Genomic DNA, 14,430 nt, shown 5'->3' on the forward strand with positions numbered 1-14,430 from the left:
CAGCCCACAGATCTCTCAATAGTTATTTTGTTGTGAGTGAAAGCATGTAAATTATGCCCAAGCAACAGGCTCCAGAATTATAAAGTGCTAATGACCATCGACCTTGATAACTAAAATAGTTTGTGATCCTCCTGCTTCTACATGCCACATGACCAAGTGGAACATAGTGTACATGAAATGGAGGGTGCAAGCATAGTGACAACCAGAACAATCATGAAATGTCATTTGGATGGGAAAAAAGGGGGCTGTATGGGGCTTTAGGGTGTTATCAGGGTGTCTCAACATTACAGCATGTGCCTTTTATGAAAGGATTACCCAGTTACCCACTCATTGCTGGTAGCATCTCAAGTACTCCACATATTTGTTGGGAGTTCTTCAGGATTGCTTGCCAAACATTAATTCATGCTTTTAACCAACTAAAATGTATTGTTTTTATGCATTTATTTAATCTCAAAACATACTATAATTGACTGCAAGAAATTCCAAGTATCCCCTTTACATGATAGGCGTACCCATTGGGATATGCATACCACATGTTGAGCACCTAGAATCTTGATTAGATGTAAATTCAGAGGAGATGGAAATAGAGTTGGTAAGATAATAGTAAGAAAGAGACGTGGTCCAAGAACAGAGCCCTGTGATAGACAGGTATCAGAATTCATTTGATGCGTTAGGGAAGGATCACACTTGCATCTAGGGGAAATCGCAGACAATCCCCCACAAGCAGTTTGACGCAAAATTGTTTTAACTAGTGTTTTGTCTTTTTACAGTAACCATTGAATGCATGAAAACCGCATGCATTGCGCAATAAAGTAGTGCAGGTTTTATCTTTCTTTTTTTATAATGCTATGTGCAATTGCATATGCCGAAAACACCGCAGCAACTATCATTATATGCCATTCCACATGCATTTTTTTGTCTGTAGCAAAACGCTGCAGATTTGCTCAAGTGTGACCCCTGCATCAGATAAAATTGACAGGTAAGGGAAAAAAATCAAAGACGGTCACACCTAGAGACTCAGAATTATTGGCAGTTTTATACGCTGTATGAATTAATATGTAGGAATTAATTCTAGAATTGATAGCCATGAGACCATTATTTATCTTGAGGACACCAAATTTCAGGGAAATAGTTGCAGCAAAACTAGAATGTATGCATTTAACAATCTATAAATATTTTCAAGCACCTGCATAAATTTTGCGTTGATAAAGCATTATACAAATTTTTAATACAAAATGTATGCAGCTTGGAAATTGATCAATTTATACAGATCCTAACTCACTACTTAAGTAAAAGGTGGAGAAAAAAAAATAATAATCACATATCAGCAAACCATGAACGCTTTCAACTTACATTTCTGGTACAGATGGATTAGTTTGAAGGTGGGCATACATTATGCAATCAAATGAAGAAAACCATCAGTTGTATAAGTTAAAGGAATACTATCAAATTTTATCAATTTCTGGCAGTAGCATAAATCAAAATTGCAACAATAGTCTGAGCAAACGCAGCATATCTTTTTGCTGTGCAGTGTCTTTTTTTTAATTTTACTTTATAGAGTGCGTCCCCTGAAAAACTGATGGCGTCGGGGAATGGGGCAGCTCATTATATGAGAGGGGATTTCCATATTACAGTGTAGCAGTGGATTTCCGCTTTCCCCACATTAGAGCGCATTATTCAGCGCATGACCCACCGAAGCAGCCTGCTATGAGGAGCGAGAGACTACCGCTCTCGCTCCTACTCTGCCCAGCCAATCCGCCCCAGGAGACTTCCGTGTACCGGGCTGCCGCTGCAACATCATTGTTTGCTACGCAACGGCAAACACATTAGCTGGAGGAGGGCGCGTCATGATCCTTCCTCCCCTTCCGCTCCTGCTTCCAATGCTTTCAGGAGAAATGACGCGCCCTCCTCCAGCTAATGTGTTTGCCGTTGCGTAGCAAACAATGATGTTGCAGCGGCAGCCCGGTACACGGAAGTCTACTGGGGTGGATTGGCTGGGCAGAGTAGGAGCGAGAGCGGTTGTCTCTCGCTCCTCATAGCAGGCTGCTTCGGCGGGTCATGCGCTGAATAATGCGCTCTAATGTGGGGAAAGCTGAAATCCACAGGCCTTAAACCGCTCCCTTTCAGCACGCATACACTAATGCACTCACACACACACACACACACACACACACACACACACACACACACACACTAACTCATAACTAGCCCTTCCCTGAGAAAAAAAAAATTAAAGCCAACAAGATTTTATATACTTTATTATTTTTCATTAAAATTTCATGTGCTGGCGTTCACAGAACGGCTTTACCGAGTATAACATGTAAAAATAAAAACAATTGTAAGGAAAGTCATTTCCACTTTACCAAATTAATAAAAAGATTTTTTTTTATACATATATATTTTTTGTTTGTTTTTTTAAAAAAAAAAAAAGAGGACCCTAAAGTCCCACCACAGCAGAATACACTGGCGCATCTGTGGATAAAACAGAATTGGAGAGGTGTTAGGACCATATCACACAATAAGCAACTCACTGCATAATAAAGGATAAAACAAGCCTGCATGTCGTCATTAGCAGCTCAGTAAAACTATCAAACACTTCAACAGTGACACACTTACCACTATTAAGTTGCAACAAATTACCAACATTTATAACCACCAGGCTTGTTAAAAGTTTGTTAGTTCATGGGGCATGCAGGATAAAACAAGCTGTTAATGAGAAGTCCACTATGGGCCAAACCACCTCTGTAAACTACTGCATTGTTATCTTTCCATCTCATAGAATCATTCAGTTCCCGGTAAAAAACAAATACCGGTAGTTTGAGGAGTGCTAAAGCAAAAATGTACATGTTGATACATCAGGTGTGATGTGCTTTAACTGACCAATTTGACCACTTCCTGTATTATGTGCTGCACCTTTCAACCTATATTTCACTGCAAACGGAATACCCCTTGCATGCAAAATGAATTGAGTTTTTTATGGTCCACAAGTCACTTATTGCCTCCTAGGGACAGTGTGAAGACAGTTCATAAACGTCCCCTTATTGAACTACATCAGAGTGGTCATGCATCTTGGGGGCAAAAAAAAATGCTCCTGCAAGAGCGACTGTCCATGAAGGACATTCCAGGATATGTATTACCAGGTAGTTTGAGGGTATAGAGTTCTCATAAGTTGAACTACGCTGGTAGAATTAATGATTTTTTTTTAATTCACTCAGTTAGTGGCTGACTGAAGCCATTTATTGCCAAACAACTGTGTTTACTTTTTATAAATCCTAAATCATTTCATAAACTACACAAATTACCCTGATCAAAAGTTTAAAAACCCATGGTGATGTGGCCTGGTAACATGCACACAACTTGACACAAACAGGTTTTAATGGCCATAACCGGTAACCATCTTCCCCGTGATCTGTTTGCATGTAATTAGTGGGTGTATTAAAGGTCAATGAGTTTCTGGACTCCTGACAGACCCTTGCATCTTTCATCCAGTGCTGAACTGACACTTTTTGGTCATGGGGGAAGCAAAAGAAATGTCAAAGAATCTGTGGGGAAAGGTAGTTGAACTCTATAAAACAGGAAATGGATAGAAATTGAGAATGCCAATCAGTGTTCAAACTATTTAATAAGTGAAAAATGATAGGTTCTATAAAAACCAAACTAGGGACAGGTATACTAACTGAAATTTCAGCCACAACTGGACTTTTTGGCCACAACTATAAAAGCTACATTTGGAGAGGAGTGAACAAGGCCTAGGATGAAAGGTATACCATTCCTACTGTGAAACAGGGTGGTGGATCGCTGATGTTTAGGGGATGTGTGAGAAACAAGGGCATGGGAAATTTGGCTAGAATTGATGGCAATATGAATGCAGTAAGTTATGAAAAAATACTGGAAGAAAATTTGCACTCAGCCAGAAAGCAAAGTATGGAACAGACCTGGACATTCCAACATGACAATGATCCAAAACACAAGGCCAAGTTGACCTGTTATTGGCTACAGCAACATAAAGTGAAGGTTCTAGAGTAGCTATTGTGATGGGTTCGGAATTCACATGAAAGCCAGCCAAATTTAAAGTTAGCTTGAAAACGCAGGGTGATTTGAAACAGCTAGAAGGCATTTTGAAACTACGATGTATTTCATAAGAAGTGTCTGTTTACTACAGGGGCAGCCCTGGTCAACAGATGTGTTTCTTGCTATATTGTACCCTGTACAGCAGAATACGCAGCCTCTCCACTAGAGCAAGCACATTCCTAAATGCACAGTTCACAGGAAAGCGGATAAGAAGGAAACCAGGCCACTAAACTATCAAAGGGACATCTCCACATTTGATGTCTATGGCCTCAATTCACTAAGCTTATCTCCTGTCTTTAATAACGTTTCTACAGTTATCACCATGGTGATGAGGCATGTCGTATTCAGGAAACATTTTACCTCAGGCAAACCTAAAGTTAACTCTTCTGTCTTTAAGTTAACTCTTCAATTCTTAAAATAACTCCAGAGTTAAAGACAGGCTGTTAATTAACTGTGTGTGAAAATAACTACAGAGGAGGTAAGATCTTCTTTGTTGCTCAAAATCCCAATTTCCTCATCTCAGAAAACTCATCTGATCTTAGTATGGAGGTCTCTGGAACTATCTGTAGTTTATTATGACCCCCTCTGCCAGTCTCCCTATATGCTTCTGTTTCACACACACAAGAGACACAATAGGCCTTAGACATGAAAACTGCTTAGTACGAAGGCTTGTTGCTCAAGAATAATTTGGCTTCCAATGGTCATTTTCCCAATCCAGGTTTGAAAATGAATGAAGTAAAGTCATGAGTTTCTACAAGGAACATATCCGGTTTCACACTTGAGGCCCAGGGTTCTCAGTGTGGATGTCATGTATGTTCATAGCCAAGAACTATCAATATAGAATTATGAGGAGTAACTATCTGCATCATATTCGTGCAACACAATGGCCTCAATTCACTAAGCTTATCTCCTGTCTTTAATAACGTTTCTCTAGTTATCACCATGGTGACGAGGCACGTAGTACTCAGGAAATATTTTACCTCAGGCAAACCTAAATTTAACTCTTCTGTCTTCAAGTTAACTCTTCAATCCTTAAAATAACTCCAGAGTTAAAGACAGGCTGTTAATTAACTGCGTGTGAAAATAACTTAACTACAGAGGAGGTAACTTAACTACAGAGGAGGTAACTTAACTACAGAAGAGGTAACTTAACTACAGAAGAGGTAACTTTACAGAAGAGGTAACTTAAGGAATGAAGGGATAAAATAACAATCTCACTGTGTGGAGGTAAGTTTTCTCTTGCCTTATCTCCAGCATGATCTTAGTGAATTGAGGCCAATGTAATTTAACTAGTAATAAATAACAGTTTCCTATCAGAATTTTAGATTTTCATTTATGTTAGCCATATGAAAAATTTGTGGGATTGTCGCTGAACACAACATGAATGTGTCAACTTCGATAATCTTCATTATAGCACCTTCTGCCACTGAGATGTGGATATCTCTGAAATACAACATAACTACCCAGTTTTGATACCTATGAACTCCAAAGAACCCGAGGAATCCATAATTCACACCCACACTCTGTAAATATCATTTCTGTGCAATATATTAGAGACATTTCATATCTCTTTCTGCTCTAATGAAAGGGACAGATCTTGGTCAGATGACAGAATCTGCCGAAATCATTACAATCTCCACCCCAGGAGAGAAATGGTTAAAAGTTTGAACACAGACCATCCTAGGTCCTTCCATGCTGATCCATTTATTACGGATCCATTCCTACCCCAAATGGATCCGGGGCTTATCTTTGGACTATTAACAAAAGTACTTTCTATTATCTTCTTTGAGTTACAATCTCTAAAACAATTACAATTATTCCATAGACTGCTCAGACTTTATCCAATTTTTTTCTATATCAATTCCCAATATTTTTACTATATCAAATCTCATTCTATTGTTAATTTTTGGCATTTTTCTGTATTCATTTTTGTGTCCTATTTTGTTATAAAACAATGGTTCTGAATATCCTCTGCAAAAAATCCCGCCTTTCGGAGAAAACTTTACCATAACTTTATTAATATATATGGTTATATCTAGTGAGGTTGGTAAAATAATCCTTTTGCCTACAGGACAAGTTAGTTGGCATAGCATCTGCTCACGTTCAAAATGAGAAGTAGTGGCAGCTTACTTGATCTCTGAACGAGATCGCATTGATTGTACAAACATCCAAAATTGTGAACTCACCAACCAATCCAAAAGGTTACTTTGTCTGGGGGCAATACATGGTATTAAGAACTGGGGTATGTAAGCTTTTGATCAAAGCCATTTGGGTAGTTTGTGTAAGTATTATGATTTAAAAAGGGTAAATTGGCAATAAATGGCTTCAGCCAACCACAAGCCATTAATGAAAGAAACGTTCTTGTATCAGTCATATTCTCTGCAAAATTGTTAAGCAATCAAATTCTGGCAGGGTTTGTAAACAGATCGGGAAAATTGGAAAAACTAAAGTGCCAGCCAACTTGGTTAAAACACAAAAAAAAAAAATGAGAAGCATGAATAAGACCGGTTTTGCTTTGACAATGTATTTTGATAACCATTAATGTGCTAGGAACGAATGTAAGGTATCAATAAGGAATTCAGCTTTCTTGGTTGAGCTCCAGTATGTAAAATAGAATTCATGAGGACTTTGTCAACACAGGGATGTATTCATAAATATTCACAGGTATGGGCCAAAAAGTGTTTACTGCAAAGCACTGCCCAAAAATGGAAAAGTGGTATGGCCCAACAACGTAAAATATGCAGAGCTGTGGTTACCAGAGGAGGTTGACCATAAGTGCAATCTCACGTTCTGTCACAGTCAGATAACTAGAAAGGAAAAAGTTCACATACTTTTGTGAGGGGGAAGGGGAGGGGGGGGGGGGGGGGAAATCACATATCAAAGCACTTAATTCAGCTACAGCAAGATACAAGACAGCCATTAAAGCATACCCAAAGTGAGAGGGATATAGAGGTTGACATTTGTATTTCCTTATACACAGTTACAATTCCTGGCTGTCCTACTGGTCCTCTGCCTCTTGTTTATGCCACAGACCCTGAACAAGCATGCAAAACAGGTGTTCTCACCTAATCTGACCCGATTAGCAGCATGCTTGTTTCATGTGTATAATTCAGACACTACTGCAGTCAAATGGATCAGCAGGACTGGCAGGTAGCTAGTACGGTTTAAAAGGAAATAAGGTAGCCACCATATGCTCCTCACTTCAGGTTCCCTTTAAGGCAGCACATTTCAACTTGTAAAGGGTCTTACAAGCCAGTGGCCAGCAATCAGCAGCCTTTATTGGAACTGCAGCCATTACTTTACAGCTGCCAGTCCATATTTACCTGCAGGTATAAACACTTGCTCCAAAGTCTGTTACAGTGCAGCACAATGCACTGCACAATGTGCATTAAGGCTCATACACACATCAGACCATAGTCTTTGGAAAATGAAAGATCACAGACCAATTTTACCCCCTTCCATGTAGTATGAGAGCCATACCTACACAGTCTATTCTATGGAGCTGAACTCCCCATCAGACAGAAATCTTGGCAAGATGCTGCACACACAGATGCTGTAGACCTTCAAAAGATCAGTATCTGCAAAAGATCTGTTCCTGCAAATGATCCATTCCTGCAAATTGCATTCATAGTCTATGATATCTGCAGATCCTCATACACACCTTGTTTAACAGACAATCATCTGCAGATCAGATCCACCAGGATGGATTTTCAGATCTGCAGATTAATGTCAGTTAAACAAGGTGTGTATGAGGATCTGCAGATCTCATAGACTATGAATGCAATTTGCAGGAATGGATCTTTGGCAGGAACAGATTTTTTGCAGATACTGATCTTTTGTGTCTGTACAGCATCTGTGTGTGCAGCATCTTGCAAAGATTTTTTTCTGATGGGGAGTTCAGCTCCATAGAAAAGACTGTGAAGGTATGGCTCTCATACTACATGGAAGGGGGTAAAATTGGTCTGTGATCTTTCATTTTCAAAAGACTATGGTCTGATGTGTGTATGTGGCCTTAGTCAAAAACATCAACTGTTACGCATAAGCCCACTAGCTTGGAGTGTTGCAATACTGCACTTCTGTTTGTATTTATATATACTTCCCTTATTCATTATAATGAACAATGTCGAAATTGTAGTGCACAGCACTTTGCTTTGTAGTACAACGTACAGCAAACTGCATTGCATAAAGCATCCAAACTCCAAGGCATTCTGCTGAATCGCTACTGGTACAAATGGTTGCAAACCATTTCAGAGTGACAGCGTACCAAAAATGTAATTGTACAGATATTGGCTTTCCCCAGGTGGGATATTTACAGGTGTTTTAGGAATGGGGTGGCTCAGGGTTCTGTGTCAGGAAAATGGAAGATGAAGCAGAATGAGTCGGATATAGATTTATACAGTAAAATTCTAACATGGAACACAATGTTAATTTTTAGTTAAGCATTTATAAAAAAAAAAAAATGCATTAAGAATGGCAGATTCTAAAGACAATTTTTACCTTTTAAAAGTGAACATCATCCACCCCAGTAATCTTACCCCCAGGATCACTGCACTTTTGACACCTGCAGTCACAAGACCAATCTGTTGTAGAGCTGTAAAGATTCAACCCTGGGCTCATTCATGATCCTTAGATGCTAAAGGAGCTGATCAGAGCATAAGCAAGACACCTCCGTAACCACCCCAGACCTGCTGGAAAATGGCAGCTCTGAGAGCACGCTGCATCACAGGAGCCTTCCATATAATACAAAAATTTTTTGAGTGAGGGGGTGTTGGAATCTGGTTCCCCAAACCTCCCCAGCAACCTCCACTGTGGTTCAATTTGCCACTAGGGTTTTTTTTTTTGCAATATCTCTATTTTACAAAGGTTTTCCAGAACTGGAGATCATTGATCATAAGAGTCCATCCTGCCTACTATTTAATTTTGTAACTAGTATTTCATCATTAAAAGGAAACCAGAGACTAATAAAAGTTTTATACATACCTGGGGCTTCCTCCAGCGCCATCCGCCCGGATCGCTCCCACACCGCCGTCCTCAGCCTTCTCCAGCTCTGGTACCGAGTCCTGAAGGCGACGTAGGAGCAATTTGTGCGGATGGAGCTGGAGGAAGACCCAGGTATGGATAAAAAAAACAACAACACTTGTTATTCGTCTCTGGTACACTTTAAAGGGAACCCGAAGTGAGGGGTATGGAGGCTGACATGTTTATTTCCTTTTAAGGAATGCACATTTCCTGGCGATCCTGCTAATCCCACTGCCTCTAATACTTTAAGCCACAGGACCTGAAGAAACATGCAGCAGCTCAGATGTGTATGCCAATTCTGACAAGATTAGCTGCCTGCTCGTTTCAGGGGTGTGATTAAGACCCTACTGACCAGTAGGATCTGCAGGGCTGCCAGGCAACTGGTATTGTTTACAAGGAAATAAATATGGCAGCCTCTATATGTCGCTCACCTTAGGTTCCTTTTAAGGGCAAAGACACTGCCGAGCACTTTTTGATCAGTTTTTTTTCTGCCTTATTTAAATACTCCCATTGACTTGCATGAAAATCATGGTCAAACTGCAGAAAAACAGTTATGATCATGATTTTTTTTTAAAATCACAATTGGGGCAATTTTCTGGGAGCGTTTTTTAAAAAATGAAAATGGATTGAAAAGCGCTTGGTGGTGTGGCACAGCCCTTAAACAGTGAATTAACATTAAAATGCAGTCAGAGACTTCAAACAATGTTGAAAATTAACGACCTGCACTGAAGAGCATATGCTAACATGCATACCTACCACTTATTTTGTAAAGTATATTTAAGATGGATAAAACCCAAGTGTTTGACCTAAAATGTGAGACTTAAGCATAGCATAGCAAGCAGTGGCATTTAGAGGCCTGAAAAGGATCAGCACAAGGTATTCAAAAAAGTAATCCTGCACGATTCAAGCCAAGACTTTCAGAGCAGTCGGGAAGAAATTTGATCAGAGAAAGGTGGTGAGAGAAAGCAATAGGTGATCAGTCAAGTGAGGGAAAGGGCAAGTCACTGAAGTGCAGAGAAGTCATCATTGGTGTCAGGGTCAAGAAGAATCACGTTGACTTTACTTTTTGGGCTGCTTTGGGAATCTGGTTCCGGAACCTTCCAGTCCATTTTCCGTCCTTTTTCATAAAGGGCTTTAAGAACTTTTCGGAAATTATCTGGCTCTTTGCCGTTCCGACTCAACTCTAAGTATTTGCGATAGAGCTGCAGCGCTGTTCGTGCATCTTCAATACTATCATGTGTTTCTCCTTGGATTTTAAGATCTGTAAGAGACAGTACAAAACAGGTCAGTTTTACTGGAAACCAGTCTTCGAAACACACCACATTTGTATTTGAAAATGAATGACTCTGTACAAACATGTTTCAGTGAGGGTCATGGGAACAAAAATAGGAGTTTCTGACTCAAGAGTAACACTAAAGCAAGCAAACTGCAACAGTAGTTCAAAAGGGAAAAGGACAATCTGAAAATTCGAAGCAATCTTTCAGTCTACCTTAACCCTTACCATTTTATTGTTTCAATTACCCATGCCCCCCCGACTTTTTTCTGCCATGTGGGTGGAGGCTTGGGACATGGGTGATCCTTGGGTGATGTGCAAGGAGGCAATCCAGCACATAACCTGACCCCTAGTGGCAAGCCCAAATGTGCCCACATAATACTGATCTTAAGTAGTTCAGTGGCAGAACATAAGGCCGGCGGTAACCAAAGTGTTGGACTTAGTACGACACTGATCTACAAAAGCAGATACTGTGCTGGAATAGATTTGGCAGTGGTGCCTCTAGCAGCAATCATGTTTTTCTGTGTTGGACTATGTCCAATAATTGTTGCGGAGCTGAAATATACCAATGGCAGGCATAGGCCTCGATTCATCAAGACTTATCGAATCAATTACCGACAGCTCGGTAAAATACCGAACTCGATAAGTTGATTTCAGGATTCATCAAAGTTATCTACAGCTGTTAGCGAGCATTCGGTAATCATTTGGTAATGATGCGATAAAACGGAAAAAAGTGCAATTCGTGAAAATGAAAGTGGGTGTGGTTTAGCGTTACATTGAGGATTAGTTATCTCCTTCACTGCTCTGTCGTTATTCCGGTCAGATCATTGCTGACAGAGAAGATGGAGCCATTTGAAGTGGTTATGTATCAGCTGAGAGTAATTCAAAGGCGCAGAAGGGCAAGAATAAGGTCTAGAACCATATCAGTTTGCAAGATAATGGATTTATTTGCTATAACAGGACATCTGCATTTTTCTTGAATCATCTTGTAAGAGAACACAGGCAGTGCCAGGGTTAATTAATTTGCTAGCTGCACTATATTTTTTTTAGAAAAGGCTCCTATCAAGCCGCAGCTGGCGAAATTGTGGGATTGTCCCAAGCCACTTCCAGAATCCTGGTCCATGTGTTAAGCCCTATTCAGAATGTTGCTACGTGGTGTTCAAAGGACTGCCTTTTACCCACAATTCCATGGGAATCTTATGGCCTTGTATTAAATTACCGCTGTAAAATGGAGATATCGACACGTTACCGAATGGTTATCGATATTTTATCGAATTCACACCGAATGCGGAAAAACCTTGATGAATACAACTAGAAATCGATAAACTTCGAATTCGGTAATTTAACAAACTGGAAAAAGTTATCTCAAAGACAATGATGAATCAAGGCCAATGTCCAACACAGGATCAAAAAGTGTTAAAAACACTATACTTGCCTGCTAAGTCAGCAATCCAGGAAGAGTCAGATACTACTCATAACCTCAAAAAGTGAAACCAAAAGGCCAGCATGACAGGCAGGTAAGTAGCATTTTTAGATAATAAAATCTCCACCTCCTCTTATGAGGAGTCATGCTATCTTCTCTGGTGTGTGCAGTGCTCTGTTGGCTGGCTCTGGACCACAAAATGAACATAGAGAGCAGCTGTCTTAGTTCTACATACACAGAGAAGACAGCGTATCTTACAAGAAGGTACAGATGAAGGAGTTCGAGAAGCTGTAAATAACTGCAGATCTGATCATGAAGCAGATGAATCTGATTGATTAGATAGAGAAAACAGTTCACAGGGTGAGAAAACTGCTACAATCCCTCTAGTACATCTTCCCCTTTCAGGGTATAGCAGTTGATTTACTTATATGGATCCACTATGTGGTCCCCTTAAGCTATGAACTACTAATTGTGGCAGACAAAAAGGTCAAGTGACCCTAGAACAACCTTTCAAATTTCCCAACGAATACAATTACCCTTTCATCACCTTGATTTGCGTGCTTCAATTTTTCACAGTTTGCGCCATTTTTACTGCTGGCAAGGTGGACTAGTGTGGGATGTTTGTTATGAAGTGCCTAGACTCCCACAGTGTTCTGGGGCAGGAGACCGTTACATCATTGCTTAGGCCAAGCATCAAATAGCAGGATGAGGTTACATACCAATATACAGTTCTAGAAAGTATTTTAGATGCCAAAACCAGGATAATTAACATAAAAATGGGTTTCATTCTACCATATATGTCGTTATAGTTCCGTTTACAGTAAAGTAAATTGTTTGCGTAGTTAGAGGGCTGGTACACACCAAGAGCATTTCCGAGTGCCTTTAAAAACGCTAGCGCTTTGAAAAGTGCTTGTCTAATGTATTTGTTTGGGATCTATCACACCAGAGTGATGTGATTTTTTTTCCTAAACGCGAGTCCTGCAGCATTTTTGAGGCAATTACATGCCTCAATGTTAAGTATAGGAAAAGAGGAAAAATCACACAAAAAACAAAAACACAAAACAAAAACAACAACACATTGAACTGGGCGATTTTCTTTTTTTTACAATGCAGATTTCTTCCGGGTCAAACTAGGAAGAAAAAAAAAAATCACTGCCCAAAACGCTCCAACAATCGCTAGGCATAAACAGAAAGTTGCTAGGCACATGCCTGGAATCACTTGAAAATGCTAGGCATTTGCGATTACGCTAGCGATTTTTGGTGTGCACTAGCCCTTAGGCCTACATGGTCTGGCCATTGTGAGAGTTCACCAGACACATCTGATCAGTGCCCATGTTGTGCTTCAGTTAGTTTAGGTCAACTCAAAACCAAAAAGCCAACCAGTTATATGGTCTTATCACACAAGACTCACCAAGGAAATACCATGCCAAGTATCGGAGAGAAATCATCCTTTTGCGTGGTATGTGGAACAAGTAGACTGTGTCAATCACTTGGTCTTTTGGCACCTACATGGAATTAAAAAATGCTCATTGTAAATAAGATCAATTATCATATGTATACATTGCACTTTTATGCAATTTCTTAATACAAATGCCATTGAGCTAAAGGGGAAAAAACACACACACACACACACACACACACACACACACACACACACACACACACACACACACACACACTTTAGGTGGGTTTACGCTAACAATCCTAAAGTTCTAACTATTAACCAAGTCGTATAGAAAATTACAACACTAGAAGAACAACAAAAACAGTAAAAAGCACAACTAGCAGGAGACAGGTTCTGTGTAATATGGCTGTGCATTTACAAAATATTAGAAAAAAAACCTACACCATTTGTTGTACACACTATAGCCACCTAAAGCTTTTAAATATCAGCAGAGTTAGACATTAAATAACTTACTACAGTAAACTAGACCACTTTTAATGTTAAGTAAAATAAATAAAAAAAAGAAAGCATCCTTTAAAATTCCAGCAGCTTTGGTTTAAAATAAAAAGAGAATGAAAATAGGGAAACGTCATACCATCAGATTTATCACTCGAAAATCTTTTTGAAGACCGTGACCCACAAATTTGACTCCAACATCAATGAGGAACCTCAGTTTGAGATATGTGGATTTTAGTGTGGTCAGATGTTTGGATGAGATCTTGGCATCCAAGTCACCAGGTTTTATACCAGAGTATTGAGTCAGATAATCAACAACCTGGAGATGGTAAGAAATTAGCCCTTTTAGGTGCAGTACTTTGATTCCACTGACAACTACACTTGTTATATTAAGAATGTACTCACTTGTTCCTGGGTGGAAATATAGTCATCAATGAAAGGAACGCCTTCATTAGGCCCTTGCCCCCTAACACATGTGATTCGAGCCACTGACATCTGACTAGGTTTGATAGTGGATTTTGTACCATCACTGCGAAGCTCAGCCTCTTCCTGAAATAGACAAACGTGGGTTGTCAGTCAGCTGTGTAGTAGTAGACAAAAAGAGGGTGTTCACTTCAGCACCAAGCGTTGAAATAAACATCCAAACTGCACTGGGCATAGTCCAAACAGGGCTCGGAGATAAAATTGAAAACACTGAACATGTAGGAACATACAGTAAGCCCAGAGTTCTCCCTTGGCTCTTTT

General features: G+C 39.8%; 1 protein-coding gene across 1 annotated transcript in view; it reads right to left on the reverse strand.

Moving 5' to 3' along the window:
* Positions 1-2,423: 2,423 nt before the first annotated feature.
* PAN2 (poly(A) specific ribonuclease subunit PAN2) overlaps positions 2,424-14,430 on the reverse strand; it is a 117,206-nt gene continuing 105,199 nt past the window's right edge. Inside the window, exons 22-26 of the mRNA XM_068267590.1 lie at positions 14,092-14,235; positions 13,826-14,005; positions 13,198-13,291; positions 10,154-10,351; positions 2,424-2,472 (exon numbers count right to left, since the gene is read on the reverse strand). Of these exons, the coding sequence (XP_068123691.1) occupies positions 2,438-2,472; positions 10,154-10,351; positions 13,198-13,291; positions 13,826-14,005; positions 14,092-14,235 (651 nt within the window). The 3' untranslated portion in view covers positions 2,424-2,437. The remainder of the gene's footprint in view (positions 2,473-10,153; positions 10,352-13,197; positions 13,292-13,825; positions 14,006-14,091; positions 14,236-14,430) is intronic.

The sequence above is a fragment of the Hyperolius riggenbachi genome, chromosome 2 (assembly GCF_040937935.1).
Source record: "Hyperolius riggenbachi isolate aHypRig1 chromosome 2, aHypRig1.pri, whole genome shotgun sequence".
Lineage (NCBI taxonomy): Eukaryota > Metazoa > Chordata > Amphibia > Anura > Hyperoliidae > Hyperolius > Hyperolius riggenbachi.